Consider the following 21,324-nt stretch of genomic DNA (forward strand, 5'->3'; position numbering starts at 1 on the left):
TCATAAAACCGTTTCACGCTGCAGGCTATGTACCCATTATAGTCCTAGTTGAAACCAATTTTTCACCATTTTTTTTTTTTTAGAAAATATAATAAGTTTATTTTTACAACAAGCACAGATTTTATATGTATATACGATTAGTATAGAATAAAGTAAAATAAAACAAATTGGCTAAAAATTGTATAAATACTGAGGACATTGAGTATTCGGGTAAAGGTGTCTTTATCCATTGATAGAACTTCATGAAATGGAGCGTGGAATTTAGTAAATCAGTACACGTCGCCAAGTAGGAAAGGGTGAGAATTTGGTGTAAACAGCAATAAATAACCAGTAAAAGTGATCATCTAAAAAGTAAGGCTCCAACAAAGTTTTCTTTTTTTTAATGAGAAAAATTTGGTTTCTGAACTATATAATATAGTTGTGGCGTTATTGGAGCTTTCCCGAAACTTTTTCTATACGATTTCGTAATTACGCAATAGCCAAGAATGGTACTGACAGAGAATCACTAATAAGTACGAATATACGATACAACATAATATTAAAGATTATTACATTTAAATTTACAATGCAATAATGTCATTAAAATTGCCTATACAAAACCCCTTAAAAAACTGATGTGTAACGTGATCGACATTCAAGTTCGTTGAAGCTAATAAAACACATGCAAGATAACAACATTTGAGCATCTCATATCAGATTATGATAATATAATATTATGATATAATTTTCAAAATTCATTATTTTCTTTTTTTTAAATTATTATTAATAATTATTTATTTATTTTTTGACTTTTTGTCATAATCGTATTTGAAAAAAATTACATCCACAATATGCATTCCAAAATGTTTAGTTATCTTTCATTCACATAACAGGCTGTTCACAAACGTATCTGTGATTAATCTACGAATAAAAGGTGCGCAGCACCAACCAATAACCAGCCAACCTATTAGTGTACCATCATAAAAAAAAGTCGGATATACGTCCTCAAGCGTTGTAAAAATCAAAAACAAACCGGCACGCGGATATCCTGTCTATTGCGATCAAAAACCGGAAATGTCCGGCGAAAACTCACCTGAACATGATCGACGGTAGAGGGTTGCCGTTTGCAGAGCACTTGACTCTGGCCTCGGTGTTGATGGGTACTGACACGTTGGTCACGTCCAGCACCTCGGGCTTGATGAGCACCACCACGTTGACCAACCGCTCGATCTGACCGGCTGCGTTGCTGGCCACGCACTTGAACTGACCGTTGTCGGTGCGGCTGATGCGGTTCAGGCTCAGCACGCCCGTCAGCTTGTTCACGGAGTACCTCTCGGTTCCCTCGCTCAAGTCTCGCTGGTCCGGCATGTGTATCCATGTCACCCTTGGTTCTGGTTTACCGTTGGCCGCGCACCGTACGCTGGCCATCTCGCCCTCGACAACTTCCAGCTGGGACACTTGGTCGGGTGCAAACGTCGGTGGGATGTGAACCTGTGGGCGAAAAATGAAAGGGGAACAATATTAGTGATGATATTATTGTTTATTGATATAGGTATACTCGTTAGTCACGGATTTGATGTAGCACCGAGTACATTTTCAAAAAAAACTCGGTTCAATTCTAACCATCACCCGCCCAGCCTCTATATATTATGCAAAAGTATATTTGTCATTAATTTGACCCACCCATTCACCCGTGCATAACTTTGGGCAGTTAAACGGCACTGCCTTAATGTGTACTCGCGACATCACTATATAGTTTTAGTACTGATTACGTTTAATTCAACAAAAATAATTTTTTTTTCTTAAATAATATGATTATTGTATAAAAAAATAAGATACGAAAAATATATTTTCTATTGGTGGTTTGTAAAGCAGATATACTTCACATTATTTTTAAGCTAACACATAAGATATACGGCCCAAGAATTCGAACAAAGGTACTATCTTTTTAAAAAAGGAACTTTTCGAGCATTGCATACTGAGTTACTATTTACTCGAGGCGTGGGTCTCCGGTGTTTGTCCGGCACGCACGAAACGGCTTCGCAAAGTTCTTTAAAAAACAAATGGTAAATTTTAGACGAAAGCGTTTTATTTTTCTTGAAAGATTTCGATAACGAATATTATAGGAATTGCAGCTCGACTCACCTCGACTCTGATGTCCCGGTCCAGGATGTTACCCGTGTCCAACACGATGGCACGGCACTTGTACAGACCGTCGTCTTCGGCGGTGACATTTTGGATCAGCAGACCGTCGATGTCCTTGACGAATCCGTTGCCGTCTTGAATCCTGGTGTCTTCCTTGTACCAGTCGACCAGTGGCGCGGGATTGGCCTTGACTTTGCAGCGCACTTTGTAACTAGTTCCAGCTATCGGATATTGTTCGGTAGGAGCGTCCACCCACGTGATGTCGTCTTTATAGAATATATAGGAGAAGCAAAACAATATAACAACAATAACAGTAAATAGGTAAGTACTACGCATTGCGTGGTAGATGTCGGCGACTTACAGAAACTGTCGACGATCACACTGCGGGCCAGATATTCAGAATTGGAATAAGTGGCGGTGCACGTGTACGTGCCCACATCAGCTTCGGTGAGTCCAGTTATCACCAGTCCCAAATTGTTGCTGGAAGTAAACGTAGTGGTCACGTGCGCTCCGGCGGTCCTGCAACGACACAAATCGAACGTCAATATATTATTATTATAAAGTGTATTGTATTATACGTATAGATAAAAACACCGATATATTATATTGCCTAATATACGCGTCTGATGATGTTTTAATTGCGGCTGCGGACTACCGTATCGATTTCGCGATATTGGGGCGGAAAATAGTAATAAAATCGTGGTATATTGTATCATCGGCACACACGTGCTGTTTATTATGTTTTATATTATTATATATCGGCTGCGGCTTCCACCCTCCAGCTGCGGGTTAGCGTCGAATTATACACATCCACGGGGAGAATTAGTTTTACCAGAATTCGCGTAAGTACGAGTCACGAGTACGGTCTACGAGAGATATAAAAATGTAGACGCTGCAACGCTATATCTTCATATAATTACGCGTATATTAAATACTGCGTGGGACAAAATGGGTACATGACGGTTTTTGATAGTAAACATATACAAATAGATATTTACCGCAGCAGAGCAAATTGACTTTAATTATAATAATATAGTTATAATACTTAACGCAGTTTTGGCTATATCGCGATAACGTACGCATTAACAACTAATGGGGCTTGGTGAGTCGCGGTGGTTACCCGCAGTCGCTAATGTACGCTGCGGTCAAGCATCGTGCGGCGTCGCAAACTCCTAGATGGGTAACCCGGGTGGGTTCTTTGCGAAGAATCCTCCCCCCTCACATGCACGTGTGTTCTTAAAAACCAACCGTAACCTCCACAAAATACTAATGACCATAGTTTTCAATATTAAAAAAAAAAATAGCTATGTTGGTAAAGTATCTATATATAGTATCCCCGAAATTTCGATGAAAAAACTAGGGGCTTGGAGCCCCCTTATTTGTTCAGTTGGTCTTATGACCACGGATTAAACAATGCTCAATTTCGACACCCCAAACCCCGCACCCTTTTCGAAAAATCAGATTTTAATGGTGTTTTATGGTAAATATTAATTGTTTATAAAAACAAAAGAAATTAAAAGCACACAGCATCGCTGAGATGAATTCAAAACTAGAGGAGCTAAGCCTCCCCAAATTTCGTCAAAGGTTATAATATGCAAACGTACATTATACACGGCGTTGTAGTCAATAATATACTTACGAGGTCTGATCGATCGTCCTGTTCTGCGGATCTAGCCATTTGAGATACTTTACGAGTTCTGGTTGTTCGACGTCGGGCTGGCAGTTCAATATCAAAGACGAGCCAATCGGTTTAACCTGTTTCGGCTGTGTCGGTCGGATGATCAGCGAAGGTTCTTTGGCCGTGGCGTCTGCAAAAAAAAAAAAATAACACACGATTACATATATAGAATAGATATAGTGATTCGCAATCGCAGCGGAAATTCATTAATTATTACTGCGCACGTCGTCACAAAGGGATAAAAGAGTTCAGTGCCGTGGGGATCATCGATTCTCTTACTGCAGTTTTCTTGGTTGACCTTTTCCGAGTCACTAATGGATTTCGTTTTCTTTTCTACAACACTATATTATACAACGAGATTTCGATTTCGATTCAATACACTACCGACGCTGCACAAACACATCCGCCCATACATCACACAATATATACGTACAATATAATATATTATTTTATTCCAATGAACCCCCTCGCACAACACGGTTATGACTTTGATATAAAAATTTTGTTTTTTTCACGAAGTCGATATACATGTGTATTTGAATAGAAAATCTATTGTATACTTTTTTTACTGTCTGCAAACATGTACTACCTCCATACACAATACACATATGCGTATGGACCGTGTATCGGTGGCGTAATGTAACTCGAAAAATCTAACGATCGGCGGGTGGAATGAAAATAAAAACGGAATCGAATGGCGTGCACCCCGCGAACTCAGGTCTATAATATATGCGAAAATACATCCCAATATTATATTATAATAATATAACTGCTGCGTAATGTGTAACTAATCCATTATAATGCATAGTAGGTTTATAATTTATTTAAAATTAGAACGTACACATTCGATTTAAATTTCGACTACAATAACAACAACTGCACGTATAGGTATTATTATATTATTGTGATATTTGCGGTAAAATAATAAAGCGTCGAGCGGAAAAACAAAATCTGGTTGTTATTTCACCGCAAAACTTCTGTTGTGTAGCATATATATTATAATAATAACATGCGCGTACTTCGCGGCAGATGCTAAAACGCGTACAAGCGAATTAAAATTCTGATCCAGACAACCCTCGCCCCAACAACCGATCCCTGAATTGAATAATAATAATATATAACAATAACGAAAAGTAAAAAAAAAAGATCGTTTAACAAATGACCGCGAAACGGTTTTTATTTGTGTGAAAAATAAATCCGCCGAAGCCATAAAAATATAATAATAATATTATAATCTTCATTAATATATTTACGCGCATGTTTGACTCGTTTCAGATATCAACGAGATAAACTATGTATTTATACTATAGTAATAATATTAATTATATGGACCCATTACTGCAAGGCATTGAATTTCGTATAGTGTTGCATTTTTCGACTGATTAGTTTCATTTTTTATTATATACACATAAGTATAACAGGTGGCCGCAACCATGTGATTCGACTTATTTGTATCTATATATTTCTTATAAGTAATAATACAATATGATACTATATAAATGCCAAGTCAGCCTTGCGTTTTATTTTATGAGTTTATGGTTTTGTATAAGAGTCGAATCGAATAACTACGTCATAAGCGTATAATAATATAATATCTACCTTATGGGAATTTAGATTACCCGTGTGGTAACAAAACAATTGTTTGTACTTTGTGCTAATTGCTAATGGGAATACTGTTCCTATAAATATATAATTCGATAATTCCAGTACAAAAAATCATGTTTTTTTTCAAACAGTTGTAACTTTTTCGGTAAGTATTTAAAAAAACAGACTTATCACTTATTATCTCGTGTGCTTTAATACTTGTGCTTTTCCTCTAAAACCACTGTATGGAACGCGTTTATCACAGTCCTCCATGTTTTTGATTTTTATCCCATAACTTCGTGGCAGTGGGGTGGATGAGTTTGAACTCGTGCAGCGTCGCCGCCGCCACCGCCGACAGTGCTGTACTGCTGCAGGCGGCTGGTGTCGGGATCGATTTGGTTAGGTGATAATTTCAAAAGAACGCTTTATTTATACACGTACACACGCACACACACAATATATAATACCTACTTGGACACGAACTTACGCCTGCGCGAGTAGCTCGTAATAATAATAAGCCCCCCCCCCCAGGGCGAACACAGGTCGGTTTACGATACAACCCAGACACCAGGGCTCCGCGACCCCGTGGTCGTGGGCGAGGGGAACGCGCGCCCTCTGAATTAGTTATACCTTGTTTACACAACAATTCCCTTTTTAAGGGTGGCACACGCAACTCCACCACAATTTCCCACTGGACCACACGACTATATGGCGCTCGGGTGGGGGGTGTTTCAGGCGGGGATTTAAATTAATTTGCCCGGAGGTCGTTTGGTTTCTCGGCTATAGATGTTTTATTGGCACCCGGATTTGCCGTGTTAGACATCCTGCCGCAGTGGCGGTGCACTACATGCACACACCAGCTACGGATGATATAATATATATATATGTAAGAGAGCAATACACAATTAAGTGCCTGCTATGTACATATGCTCGTGCGTATATACACGGCATTTTTCCGCCACAAGCGTACATAGTCATCACTACCCCCACGGCCGGAGAACCGAAATAATAATACGACGCAGTTTATATACTCTGTAAAAACAACATCGCACCTATAACCTCGCGAACGTCTCGGCGGCTTATTACGTTTGGGGACTTGCGGTAATAATATAATTTTATTACCGTCCAAGAAGAATATAACAACATTCCGCGCACTATTGCGGAGCCATCTCGACGTCCCCTACAAGTAGGTGTATATATTATTATATAAACAAAGTGTTAAAGGTCGCACGACAGTCAAAATATTGGCGGCTGTGCGATGTATATTAAATGGTCGGGCGAAAACACACAACACTGCACACAATGCAGGACTCTTCTCAAACGTACGTTAGGTATATAGTATAATATAGTTGAGAAATAAATTGTCCTATATCATATGTTTAGAAATTTTGAAGAGCGATCTACTCGAGAGTATGGGTATTAGATATAATATAGTCATCGGTCGACACATTGTTTTATTGTCGTGGACGTTTTATTTTTATTATTCTAGACCGACGTTTGGGTGAACTTTTCGAATCCATTTTTTAGTAGATAGTATTACATTTTCATTCGACCCGACCCGTTCGTAACAAAATTTGAAAGGACCCTAAAATATGTAAACGTTTGAATCACCAATATAATATATTACAGTATCAGACAAAAGATGCGATTATATTATAAGTACATAATATATAAGCGGTCGGCGGTCCCAGAACACGTGGCATTAAATTCTGCAAACGAGCGCGTAAATTAAACAATATTATTTATGATTTGGTTTTAACAAGATTTAATTACGCGAAAAATTATTATTCGTTTCACACACACACACACACACACACACACACACACACACACACACACACACACACACACACACACACACACACACTAACTTAACCAAGAGTGCACCAAGCATGGTCGTCGTAATTCACATATTTTGGATTTTGGCCATTTTTTCACGTTCTTTGGTGCATTCTTTCACAGATATACCATTAATTCACTCGGCGTATGGGGTCTGAAACGCAATGGTACGACGAATCGTTCTGAATATAATATTGAACAAATGACGAAAAAAGTAAGTTCCTGATACGCATAATATATGTATATATATATATATAAACAGATAAGTATTGCACAGTGACATTTTATTTAAAAATTCACGAAATTATGTAACTGTTTAGAGAGAAAAAAATGAAATCATAATAATAATAATCAAGTCGATGGCTTTGAAATTACGCGATGGTTGAAAAATTAGTGAACACTATTCATATTATAATAACGTTAAGGTTCCATAATTACATTTTGGTAATTTGGTCTCGTATATATACGTATACATGGTTTGTTATCAATATTGTACCGTTTAATTAAAAACTTTCAAAGCGCAATAAGGAAACGAGGGTTGAAAGCACTTCTTGGGACATTCAAGTGACGGCGTCGTCGCCGAGGGGCGAAGAAAATATTATACGCTCCGCCGATTGAGACAAATAATACGAATTTCGTCGGTTGAAATTGGAAATTCGATAAACTCGGAAATATATAAAAAAAAAATTCCCAGTGTTAACAGTAATATCATTAGAGAAACGACGGAATGTATTATAATACATACAAATGTTGTTCTGTAGGTAGGTAACCTATATATACCTATACAGTATACTTATACTGTCTATACTAAGAATTGAATATACAAAAAAATTACGTTTTTAACTAAATAAAGATATTTACGTTAGATAAATATTTTTTCTTAAAATAAATACCAAAATTATATTTGATACATTTTTCGGTAAAAATCATTAAAAATGAAAATAGGTAGAAAACTATTTTGTTTGAACTGTACCTATATATTTATAATATTATACGTTTGATGTGAAATATTACACAGACCTGCAAGTGTAATTTGCAGGGCTGCATCGTTCGACTTGGAAAAAGACAATAGAATATAATATTATATATTATATAATACTGTTGCATTGGGTATGAATTCGAAAAAAAATGCAGATTACCAATCAAACTAATTTTTCAACGTACTTGCTAAAATAAAATATATAATAGCAAATTACACTTTTATCTATACAAAACGATTATTATGTTAGAAAAATTTAATTATAATTTTAATAAAATGCCAAAATCATTGTTACGCATTTGTTCTATACAAATGAAAATATATGTGGACAAACGATTTTGTTTGAAATGGATATGATCATATTATAATACGTTTGATCTGAGAGATATTAAAAAGACCTACAGTAAATGCAGTTTGCACTCACTTGCATCGTTTATCTTGGCTATAAAATATTATAATATTGTTGGTTTGGGTTTGAATTCAAAGAAAAAAATTGTGATTATATAAGCTTATAACTTTTTAACCTACTTACTGAGATAAAATATAGAAGCAAACTACGCATTCATCTACATAAAGGTAATTACGTTAGATAAAAAATTTTTTTTAAGAAATGACAAAATTGTATCAATCGATTAATAGATTTGTCTGATAAAAATAAAAGTATATGTGGACAAAACAATTTCGCTTGGACATTATGTGGTTATATTATAATAATTAATACTTAGATTTAATCTGAGAGATATTACTTTATGCAGATACCTGAAGGTTCAAAAGAATTGCATAGTTGCATCGATCGTCTTGGCAAGACACTAAAATATTGTTGATTTGGGTTTGAAATTCAGCATTGAAAATGGCGATTATTAACTTAAATTTTTGCGGTATGCGGTTAGGTATACAATAGTTAGGTTAATCTATAAGTAACCGAGTGTACTTTGAGGTAAAAACCGTCAGTGGCACACGTGCATTGAGCGAGCTCGTAAACATCTGGACGACTATGAATAAATTGAAATATTACGACGTACATAGTCGAAGTTGTTTAAAAGACACGCGCGCGGGTTTAGACGCGTTCACGGACTTAAACCCCAAATGCATAAATCCAGCAATTATATGAAGTAAGTCGCTCAATTTCTTCTCCGCTGTATCTATATCATAATATTATAAAATATATATATAAAGACGTTATAACGGACGCGCCCTCTCGTGAAGACCAAAATAATACTTAATCGTATATATGTCATATGTGTATACGGGGGGATCCACAAATATCGTAAGCAACTTATTAATTAAAAAAACAGTAAGATTTTTGAAAATATTTTTCTTCATAACTTTAAGCCGTTTTACAAAACAAAATTGTTGGGAACAAATTATATTTTTTCTATTTTTATCGTTATGATTATTTACTCTATTGAATGACAACATACATTTTTAATTGCATACCTACTCTGGAGCAGAATATTACTCGGAATATATCGATCAATATTATATAATCAGATTTCAGATAAGTAGTCTATTAGTTATAAGTATTTAAAGTTTAGATGTTTAGATGATCGGCGAGTATAGTGGACCAACTTTTTCAGGGTATCCCTGTACCACTTATGTAAACTATTCTCATCGAAAATATTAAATACCTACACTATAAACGTATAACTAATAGGTACTTGTTCGAAATTAAATTTCTATGCAAAGAAAAACTTGAAAAAATTTTCTTCTTTCGAATTCAGAATTAAAAATGCATGTATTACTGTCAATAAAAAAAGGTTTTAAAATAAAAAAATGTATAACAATAGAAAAAAAAAACATTTAAGAATATATTTTTTTTAAAAAAAATTTGATTTCCACTGTAACGAGACTTACAGTTATGTTGAATAAATGTTTTCGAAAACAATTGATATATAGTTTTTGAAATAATGAGTGTATAGTCTCTTACGTTGAATGAGTCTCCGGCTAATAGTGATTTTGGGCGACGGCAATTAGTCCGACATTTGCGCCGACTTCCATTGTGCGGACTTACGGTTTCCGATGAGTGTGGTGTGGTACAGGTCGCGGTATATGTGGCGGAGAACTTAACCGTACGCCACCGATATAGAAAAACTTTGAGACAAAAGGTTTTTAATTGATTTTCGCGGCACGGCTGCGGAGTACATTATATCCATATATATATATATATATTATATTATGTGGGTGTGTGGGTGTATGTAGCCGTATCGTGGGTATAACGAGGGTATTTTCGGCGCAGAGAAGTCCCCGTGACCGGCATTGTTATATAAGTATTTGGTACATGCTACGAATAGACGAAAATGTTTTGTTGTCCGTTCGGAGTGCTGAAAAAACGGTAACGTTCGCTCTATATAATAATAATAATAATAATAAAAAGGACCCCGGCCGACGACGGGCGAAAAAGAATGAAAATAAATAATAACGAGAGAATTTCGGTGTATAATAATAGCGAGCTTTTCGGTACCTCAATTATATCATTTACGTTTATCGAATATTCGCACGGACCGCGTGGCGAACAAATTAAAATAATGTGCATTTATAACCCTGCTCGCTCTCTATATATTTTAAACGTATATAATAGTCTCAGACACGATTTCGATTTCAAAAATGTATTGGTAAAACTTTAATAGGTACCTATACATTATTCTCGACGATAATTATTATTATCATAACTCCGATTATTAAATTTTATCAAACGGAAATCCTTTGTGATAAACCTAAAACTTTGGTAACAGTTTCTATACGCTAGTAATAATAATATAAATAATAATAATAATACAACGAACGGGTTTGGTTAGATTCGCTAAGTATATATTACACATGGCTACCGCAGTAGTCGTAGAGGCGTTGCGAAATAATATTTAGGTATTTATCGCCATCATTTGCATAAAACGTGAAAACCTCGCGGTTATTATTCGTTTTTATGTTTCGCTTGGCGAAGGTTAGGTTGAGCAATTCCGAAATCCCACTCAATTAATCAAAAGTTGTTATTTCGCTTGCAGTTGGATTCGGGGCTTTGGTCGCTGACATCAAAAACAAAGTAATAATAATACAAAACAGCTGACTATATATGCGCGGTATACTGGGCAATAAAACCCAAGTACATCCGAGGGACTCGCAACCGATGTTATATTTAGCAGTTTCGCATATATGAAATTAATATTATTATTGTAGTTTTAATGTAAAAAAAATGTAAATAAATGACAAAACTTTTTTGAACGAAAACACAACACACCTACCGAGTTCAATTAATACGAGAAAGTATACATTTTGTACCTATACCTAAAACGACAATGACATATTATTAACTAATATATTTAACTAATAAAGGTAGGTTCGTTTTTTTCCCACAATAATAGACACGCTGATTGTTGCTGTTAATATATCAATGAAATGTATCGGTATACCATCAGTCAACTGCGGTATACCTACCCAGTGGTGGGCGGTGAGTACCAAAAAAGAGTATCTTAATACATATGATACTAGATACTTTTATTTTGAGCACGTACCTATATATATATATATATATATAGAAGTACAAGATACTTGATACTTTTAGAATATTAATAAAAGGTATAAGATACCCTAAAAAAACTGTTCAATATTTACCGAAAATATACAAAAAGTGAAGTAAAAACTTTTTTAGTGTTTTCAAATCAAATAATAATATAATTAGTAAGTGCTTATGTAGGTGGTACTAAAACAATATAATAATACATCGTACCTACATCATACCTAGAACATATAGGTACCTGGTTAATGTGACTTATAAAAAATATATTTTTGATATCAAACGATTTATGAACAAAAAAAAGTGTTCATACGGTATTATATACCGTTAAATAAATGTTAATAAATGTTATTGATTAATAGAAATCATGAATGTATATCCCCCCAAATGAAAATTCCTGTCTATGCCACCGATACAACTTATGAGTAACTATTTTATTATACTAATACTTTTTAAGTTTTATACTTATAAGGACGTACACTTATTGTACATTATAATTATTAACATAAAATTCCTTTAAGCTATATAATAACTATAAAAAAAAAACACTCTTGGATTATATTTTTTTATAATGCAAGGGTGGTTTTTATTAATATGTATAAGTGTATAACCTTATAATTTATATTGTTTTGAAGATGCCGGGTCTCCCAAAAAATCCCAGATAGATCCGCCACTAACTATAATAATATATCGTCATAATATCCCCACAATAATAATCGTACGAAATCACATGACTCGGGGGGTACAAACCCCCTTCCCCTTTACATGCACGAGCGCGTGAAATTATCGACCGGGTACCTACGACCGCCGTGTTTTCGTGCAGTCGTAGCGGGTACAATAATATACTCGTTGGAGAATAATAATAAGGTCGAAGAGGTGTTTCGACATCGACCATAATTATTATAAACACTAAGACACGTGAACAATATAATAACAATGCGGTAATCGCGCGATTTTAATTCAATCCGTTTCGGGTCGCGTACACGACGAATTAGGCATAGGCACCTAAATACTGTAATAATATGATGTTACGTGTGCGCACATTGAGCGAGTCGATAATAATAATCACAGGTTTCCATGCATAGTTTCGTATTATTATAGAACTCGCTGTGATAATATAATAATATGATTGACAATTTATTATTGTTATTATAATATACAGAACGACGTGTGAAGCGAAAATCGTCGTCGTCGTCTTTTAGGATAAAAAGATTTTGGGAGTTATAATATAGGTATTACAACGAAGAGATAATTATGTTATAATTAAAATAATCCAACGAATACATTGGATACTGTCAGCTGTAATCACAGACTTCTATACCACACCGTAGATAAGGTACTATATTGTGTCATCATATAAATCTTGTTTCATCATTATTATTCGGTTAACGAATTGACTACACCTACATGTATATCATCGGTATTTAGGTGTGTTATACCTAAATAGTTTGAAATTTTTATGTATACAACAGTATCTACTTGTGGTAATTTCGCCAATCTCAAGAAAGGTGCAGGCCTTTAGTCATTTTGTATTTGTTTTATTCAGAAAATAATACCTCAGTAATATGGACTAATTTTTATTTTATTTTAATTCATTGAATCGATATATTTGTTAATACCTATATTTATTTGTTTAACCTGAAGTATGAAAAAATATAGCTGAAATAAAGGCTGAAAATATATAGCTGATGATAGATTAAACCTAAAATTCTTTTGGCGTTTGTGAATTTTTATTTAAATTATTTGTTATTATTATTTTTTTATTCTATTCGGAGATCCTAATGTATTGTAATATAGAAATCAGTGGCAGCAGAATTAGTGCCGGTCGTATCGTATGACACCATGTACGTAACACTGATTATCACATAATAATATTATGACGTTGGGCGTTCGCATTGGGGGTTATTCGAAATATATTATAATTATTATTACGCGATTTGGGCAGCTCATCTGACATGGAGGTTATATACCTATACTCGTTCCGCGGTATAATATGGGTTACCGCGTGCACGGTACCACCACACCACATCGTACCGCCTCATAATATATACGTAGGTAGGTACAAGATGATTTACGCCACTCGATTTCGTACCGCGGCTTTGTAAGTGGCGTCGGGGGCGGAAGTGATGACGTCGGCGTCGGGAAACGCCGTCCGTATATAGCTAATCATGAAGAAAATTGCACTTTTATCTCGTTACCCGGTGAAAAATCGACAGCACCATCATCGCCGCCGTCATTCATCCGGATCGCTCTCTGCTCGTATTGCAGCCGACGTTGACACACACACTGCTCCAGTATAATAATATATACGGTCTCGCATAAATAACCGTCACTTTGATCATGGAAAAGAGACGCGACCAGCTTCGGGGCATTATAATAATAATGTTAATAATAATAATAATAATATTATAATATGTACCACGGATAGCACGGGGTATTACCAGCTCGGCCGGTTACTGCACCCACCGATGCGACATTTCCGGCTTATAGTTTGCAGACCCCGTACTCGGGCGGTTTTCATTATTGGATGAACGATAAAAATCACATATATAGTTAGAGAACATTAATTATAAAGGTACATATTATTATGTTTAAGAGAGATAAGAAAATCGCTTCGAGATATCTAATTAGAACTCAACCTAAACTAACATCATTGGGAATAAAAAAAAAAATTAAAAAATATCTAGTTATCGTCAAGTTTTTCAAGATATCGAGGGATTCGATTTATCACGACTCGACTGTAAATTGGAATAGATCATTTCGTCTTCAGGTTTCACGAGTAAATAGAAGAACAAAATATGATCTCACCTGGTTTTGAGTTTAAGTCGATACTTGCTTTTCTTTTTTAAAACGTTTTTCACGTACACAGCAATATTTCTTATTTGATCCGATTATGCTAAAGACTTAAAGGTATAATGGATAATGGATGTATAACAAACTAAAAGATTCACCCAAACGAGCGATTTATTTCTAGCTCAAATAAATACTTATGCTCTACACAGATAAATGTTGGGCCATTTACTCAAATTAATGAGGCGCGCCCATATAATCATAACGAGTAATCACGAAACAATGGGCAATCCTGCAAGTTTGCGTAAAAAAAACTGGTACGATTTGACATCAGAAATAATTCACCTCATCACATAAATAACATATTATTATTTACTAAAAATCATTTTTTTAGGGGGTATTATATAGGCAATTTTAACACAATTTTCGGAAACATTTAAATTTTCAAATCTAAATTTACGTAAATACTATTTCAAAGTAATTTACCGGAGATCTGGTATGTATCTGTAAATACTAGTTGTTGTGTAATTTATTTATTACATTTGTAGGTATTTTAGGAGATTTTTGAGCAATAAAATTACTATTTTCTAATACAATTGTTCGACACTAACTGCAGTGTTGACATATAAAATGCATACGCTGACGTTATTCACTTAACACTACCTGTATTAATAAATTATAACGATAACGATTTATTGTCATTAATTTGAAATTATTCTTTATTTTATACTTATAGATTAGATTTACAGACTTCATATCACAGAACAATCAATAGAAAATTAACATAAAATTTGAAATACAGACATAATTATTATTATATGTAACATTTATCAGCATTTTTTTCCTCAATATTATAGTTATAAAGAACATACAATTATAAAATATGCCGATAACGCGAGGGAAAATACTTTATAGAAGATAATTTATGACTTTTTTAAATTAGCAATGATGTCCAACAGTATGACAGTATTGTACATTATATTATTATAGTGTAACTAATGTAATAAAATGTAAACATCAAACAAATCGGATTGAATATTATTTACAGCATTATACATCGCTTTACATACAATGGGTCATAAGATAAGAATTTGTTTTGTAGGTAGGGAAATAAAAAGGATTTTATGATCGAGCGTATTACCTCCTTTGTTAAAAAAGTTTAGTTCGTTAAAGATAAGTAAAAAATATTTACGTCTAAATAACAAAGAATATTATAAATTTAATTTGTTTGGGACTCGCGGTTATAATACATTGACTAACTTATTTTTTCCACGTGGTATCACAACCGAGGCGGGAACCACGATGCCACCTTACTTCCACCTGAGTAGAACAGCATCGTTTATTATACAATACCTAATAACCAGACAATGATACAAAATCATCAATAAAAATTATTTTGACTACCCATCTACCCATATGCACTAATATATATATTATATATATATATATCAATATCCTGGGGAATGCGTAATTCATAATATTATAACCAATGAATTTCAAAAAAAGGTTTCAATCTTGTTCGAGTTGATCTTCGTTCTAGATCACTATATACACTATATGAACACTTATACGTTTTTAAAATATTTTAAACCGTCTTATTTCACAACTTTAACTGACTATAATATGTTTTTGTATATTTTAAAATGTTGATCGTCGTCGAGAAAAAAAATAATAAAACACGCGAGATAGGTGCAATCGTAAATTAATTTCGGCACAAGCAAACGATCTATTACACCAAATCAAGCCGAGTGGATAGAAGAGAATGAAAATAAAAACCATGAGCTTAGTTGGAGGTAATAAAATAATATTATTTATAGGTACGCAGTACGCGTATAGCCACAGGGGTCCTCAAAATGTTTAACTCGACAACCATTTGAAACATGTCCTCAGTCCGAGTGTGGCCTGTGGGTCGTAATTTGGAGACCCCTGCCATGCCCTAGCGTATGCGGCATATAATAATATGTTAATGTCGTATGTTATTATCATGTATGTATATAAGAACATATAAATACCGTTTTCACGCGCGAAAACGCATATCGTCGTCGGGTTAAAACAACCCCTCTCTGGGTCGTGGTCGTCGGCGTGTGTGTAATATATATATTTATATATAACTTAAACGATTTTTCCACCGTCGCGACTAGGAATTCTGTAGCGACACTCGATGTGTTATACACCGGGTGGTCCATTTATCGTAAGACACTCGCATTGTTTCAACAACTATATTGATGTTTTTAAAAATATATATTTGTTCATAATTTTAAGTTGTCCAGACGACAATTTCCTAAATAAAGTTTTCTTCAATGACAACAGGAATTTTTTATTCATTTTCCAAAGCGGAATATCTTTTGGTGTGCATAAATATTTTTACAATGTAAGAATATTAGTATTCCCTAAATAATTTACAGTAGAACACGGTCTCCCCGAGTAGTGCAAACAATCTTACGAACATTATGCAAACATATGAGATAGCTTTAAAGTATATATTTAAAAATTCGAAAAATCTGAATTTGAATACGATATCACCCTGTATACACACATTATACGCGTACGATAATATATTTTAACGTCGCGGCCGTTCTCGGGAAACTACTACGGTTTTCAACCACCGCCGCGGCCCAGACTCGCACGCGGTCGAGTTCCGGCGGGTACATTAGTACATAACGCCGCGGAGAAGAAGAATTCGGTAAACGATTGATCGGGGTGGGGCGCAAAACCTCCCCCGCGGGACGTATGCTAATTGATCTCGTGCCGCGCATTCCCTCGTGTGCGGTAAACGCCCTGGTGTAGTATATATAATACGTACATAATATTATTGCACAGTATATTATATATGTATAATGCACATTAAACCGCGATAACAGAAAACCTACGTATATTACGAGCGTACGTCCCCCAACGCATTCGCATTTCGCGGAATATATGTACATGGGGCTACTGCAGTGTGGCCTACTGAGATTTTCCGCGCGTCAGTTATGACGATGATACCGCGGTTGGTTGTTGACACAAAACCCCCCCTCCCCCATATATATTATATATATGCCAAATTTACGATTTTGAGATCTTGCGGCTGCAGGTGTCCACCTAGATTCAGAAAAAAGATGAGCTAATGTCTCCTATATGTGTGTTATTTATTTAAACGTATAATTATTGATATATTTATTGAATTTGACAACCACAACTATGTTATTCAAAAAAACTTTCTGTTTGAGCACCTCCTACATGCATATAAGTTAGATATGAGCTCGTGAAAAAAAAATAATGAAAACCTGGTTATAGTATATAGGTTATTCTGTACAGCAGTTAACGACGATAAAATAAAAACGTGAATGTCCTGCACCCTGTACGGCATCCTGCACTATGCGCACGTGACATATCGCTGCGCAATTTTTTTTTCGCCTCGTGTATATTGCGAGCGTTATTGTTATGCGCAATATCACAGCTATAAACCACACCCTCCCCCCTCCCAACGGTCAAACTTAATAATATAATATATAATGGCGTCTCGACTCTCGAGTTTACCACTCGAAATCGCGAGAACGGTGGACGAAGACGCGAAAAAATCTTACACACCCATCGCATTTTATATAATATCATTATATATATATATATAAACTTCATCACGCTGCTGAAAGTCCCGATTAAATTTCGATTGGAGACTCGCACGCATACCTGCAGGGGCGGCCAAGCGGATTATTTCGATGTCGATCCCTGCGATAATTTGTTAAAATTGTTGAACATTTTTATTCGTGAGACCTACCGCCGACATCATCGTTGCGCTCTCGCGGTTATTGATGATTAATTGTTTATCGTATCTCACGCCAGCCTTGTCGATATAATATTTTTTTTTTTTATAATATTATTGCAACAGATTATTATATCTACATACTGCACATAATATTATAAATACAAATCGTTAAAATAAAATCTAAATTTTTTTTATCTATTCTGCAAATAATATACGCAATTTTATAACACTTCAGTTTTTACTTAAGAATTCATCGTGCATTAATTTTGTTGAAAATTATGCAGACATTTATTACAAGGTACATATCGCGAGCAGTTGTACGTTTTAATTCTATTGCCTATACAATTTTAGCATGTTTATTATTAATACCGATTTATCATACTATTTACACTGACATAATTTACTGCAAGTCGAGCGTGACTATAGCAGAATAACAGTATCGGTTATTGGAATATATTTCCAATAAACGAGCGACAAGGGTGATTCACCAAGTATGCTGCTCGCTATTTTTTTTCTTTTAACAATGCATCTATTCAAATTCTGATTTCTGAAATATAGGTAGATACTTAAAATCACATCTTCAAATATTTAGATTTTTCTATTCCATTTAAAGAACTGTACTGTAGTGCTTGTGATAAATAATTCTTAAACCAATCTTTTTTTATTGTATAATATTGTTTAAACGGTTCATTTTTTCCAAAATGTTGTTACATCTAAATCGTGATTCAAACTAGTAATTTCTGAGTTATTTAAATATAATAACTATAAAGATAATTAGGTATAGTCCTTATAATAATGATTTTATAAAAATATAAATTAAACTAAATATTTAGTATATTAATTATTATTTATTATAGGTATTCAGAACATTTTTCCAAAACTGTTAAATATGAATTACCATATAGGTATATAAATATTAGTTAGGTATATAGATTTAGATAGGTATATAAACATTAGTAAAATAATATACTAATCAATTTACAGTAATAAAGATAGTCTCATTTGAAAAAAAGAAGTTTTATATGTGGAGCTTAAGAACAATATTATTTAATGGTATAAAAAAAGCTGAGTATTTGATAATAATAGGGTCCTTAAGTATAAGTACTTAAAAATTCCAAAAATTTGAATTTGTGTAAATGCATTATTAAAGCAATAATGGGGGGTGGTTGATGAATCACCCTGTATAGCCAGTACCAAAATACGCAATTAAGTCCACCGCGGAGCTGGCTAAAAAGACATCCACGAAACACCACCATTTACATACTATATTTAAACCTTTATGAAAGTGCGTTTTTACCGCGACGAGTTCCTTAAACGGCCGTCGACGTAATAATAATAATACGAATAGGAACTATCTGTCAAAACGCGTCCACCGCTGCAGTCGACTCCTCTAATTGCGTATATTTTAACTTTTTTCACGAGTTTTTCGGGGGTGCATTTCAACGCACTTGGTGGTAGGCATATAAAAATAAAATGTATTTTTTTTATATTTCCCGTGGAGGAATTATATTATAGTATAGGCAGATACACATACATTATTATATAGTTTGTTTTCGAACTCGTATAATATTTTTACGAACATGGCGCCAAACCACACATCGTTTGCGTTTCACCGTCGTAATATAATGACGACGGCTACAGTAATGCGGTACCCGCAGCCAGCATCCATGTCTAAACCAGCTACCTACCGCTACCACGGTATGCTTACATATATATATTATACGCAACAACAATAGGCCGGACGTGATCCACCGATCAGATATACACGTATAGATATTATATATAAACGTATTTATTATATAGTGCGTACGCGCGACACACGAGATCTCCATATGGGTAGGGAATTTATCATCTTTCAGAGGGAATAAAAATAATATATATTGTATATCGTCGTCGTCGGTATCGTATATATATATATAATATTCTTTCTATTTTATTTTATTTTTTTGGTTCGCCGGGTTATTTTTCTCCATACGTGCGTCGTATACGCCACTGATTGATCGGCGTTGGCACGTCACGTACTACATAGTACGCACTATATACGTATATAATACATAGGATACGCGCGTGGCACTGCACAGAGTAATGCACAGGAGGGTCCAAAAATATAAGGGATGAGATATACCGCCGCGTACGCCACCGCGGGATTGTGTTGTCACAGTCGGGCGGGATGATGTTTACCATGTGAATCACGTGCAAGGGGTTGGACAATTAAACTATGTCTCGGCGTATAATCGCGGCGAGAACTGCGCCCTGCACACGTTCGGGTCGTGTCGCGGATATAATGTCTGCTGGTGTATCTATATCTATATGAAAAAGGATCTCGACAAAAGAGGAAATTAATTGTATGCTAATTTGAGGGCATCCACATTTTTTTTTTTTTTTTTTTAATAACCATGTCAATTAGAAGCATATTCGTGTTCGGAATCATTACTATGGTGCGGAGTGGGCATCATAATGTGGGTCGTTTTCCCCGAGGAGGCCAAAAATTTAGATAAAACCGTTAAAACCACGAGCCACCGCGTAGTGTCTGCGCACGTGTACACATAATGTTATATCATATTATATACTTTTATATTTTTATGTGAAAACATTTTCGTTTTTCAGTGCGTTTGACGTTGTCACGTAACGCCTTCTACCCTCTGTTCTCTGTTCCGGAAATTCTCGCGTTTGTACCTAATAAAACACGACTACTATCTGAGATATCTCTTTTTTTTTGTTTTTTTTTTTTTTTTTGTTTACCGCGTATAAAGTATACTGTCAACAAAAAAAACGAGCAGTTTCGATTTCATACCGTTGAAACTAAAACCTTTCCACGGTATAGCACCGAACGCGACACTCAAGCAATTAAAATAAATTAAAATTGCGTGCAATGCGCGCGCGCGACAATGGATTCGAAACGAAATCGGATTTAACGCGAATTTTACGCCGTCGAATACACTACACTACGACGCCACGGTCGAGGACCAACGAAATAATATATTATTATTATTATTATTATTATTATTATAGGACCCAAGTCCGTATCGAACCACACACACACACACACTCTGTCAGCCGCAACATCGCATTACATT

At 34.9% G+C, this 21,324-nt stretch overlaps 1 protein-coding gene across 3 annotated transcripts in view; it reads right to left on the reverse strand.

Annotated features, from left to right (window-relative positions):
• LOC100160689 (fasciclin-2) overlaps nucleotides 1-21,324 on the reverse strand; it is a 170,644-nt gene that overhangs the window by 36,303 nt on the left and 113,017 nt on the right. For all 3 annotated transcript variants that reach the window (XM_008191810.3, XM_001943521.5, XM_008191811.3), the window contains exons 2-5: nucleotides 3,764-3,932; nucleotides 2,486-2,643; nucleotides 2,125-2,390; nucleotides 1,073-1,470 (exon numbers count right to left, since the gene is read on the reverse strand). In XM_008191810.3, the coding sequence (XP_008190032.1) occupies nucleotides 1,073-1,470; nucleotides 2,125-2,390; nucleotides 2,486-2,643; nucleotides 3,764-3,932 (991 nt within the window). The remainder of the gene's footprint in view (nucleotides 1-1,072; nucleotides 1,471-2,124; nucleotides 2,391-2,485; nucleotides 2,644-3,763; nucleotides 3,933-21,324) is intronic.

The sequence above is a fragment of the Acyrthosiphon pisum genome, chromosome A3 (assembly GCF_005508785.2).
Source record: "Acyrthosiphon pisum isolate AL4f chromosome A3, pea_aphid_22Mar2018_4r6ur, whole genome shotgun sequence".
Taxonomy (NCBI): domain Eukaryota; kingdom Metazoa; phylum Arthropoda; class Insecta; order Hemiptera; family Aphididae; genus Acyrthosiphon; species Acyrthosiphon pisum.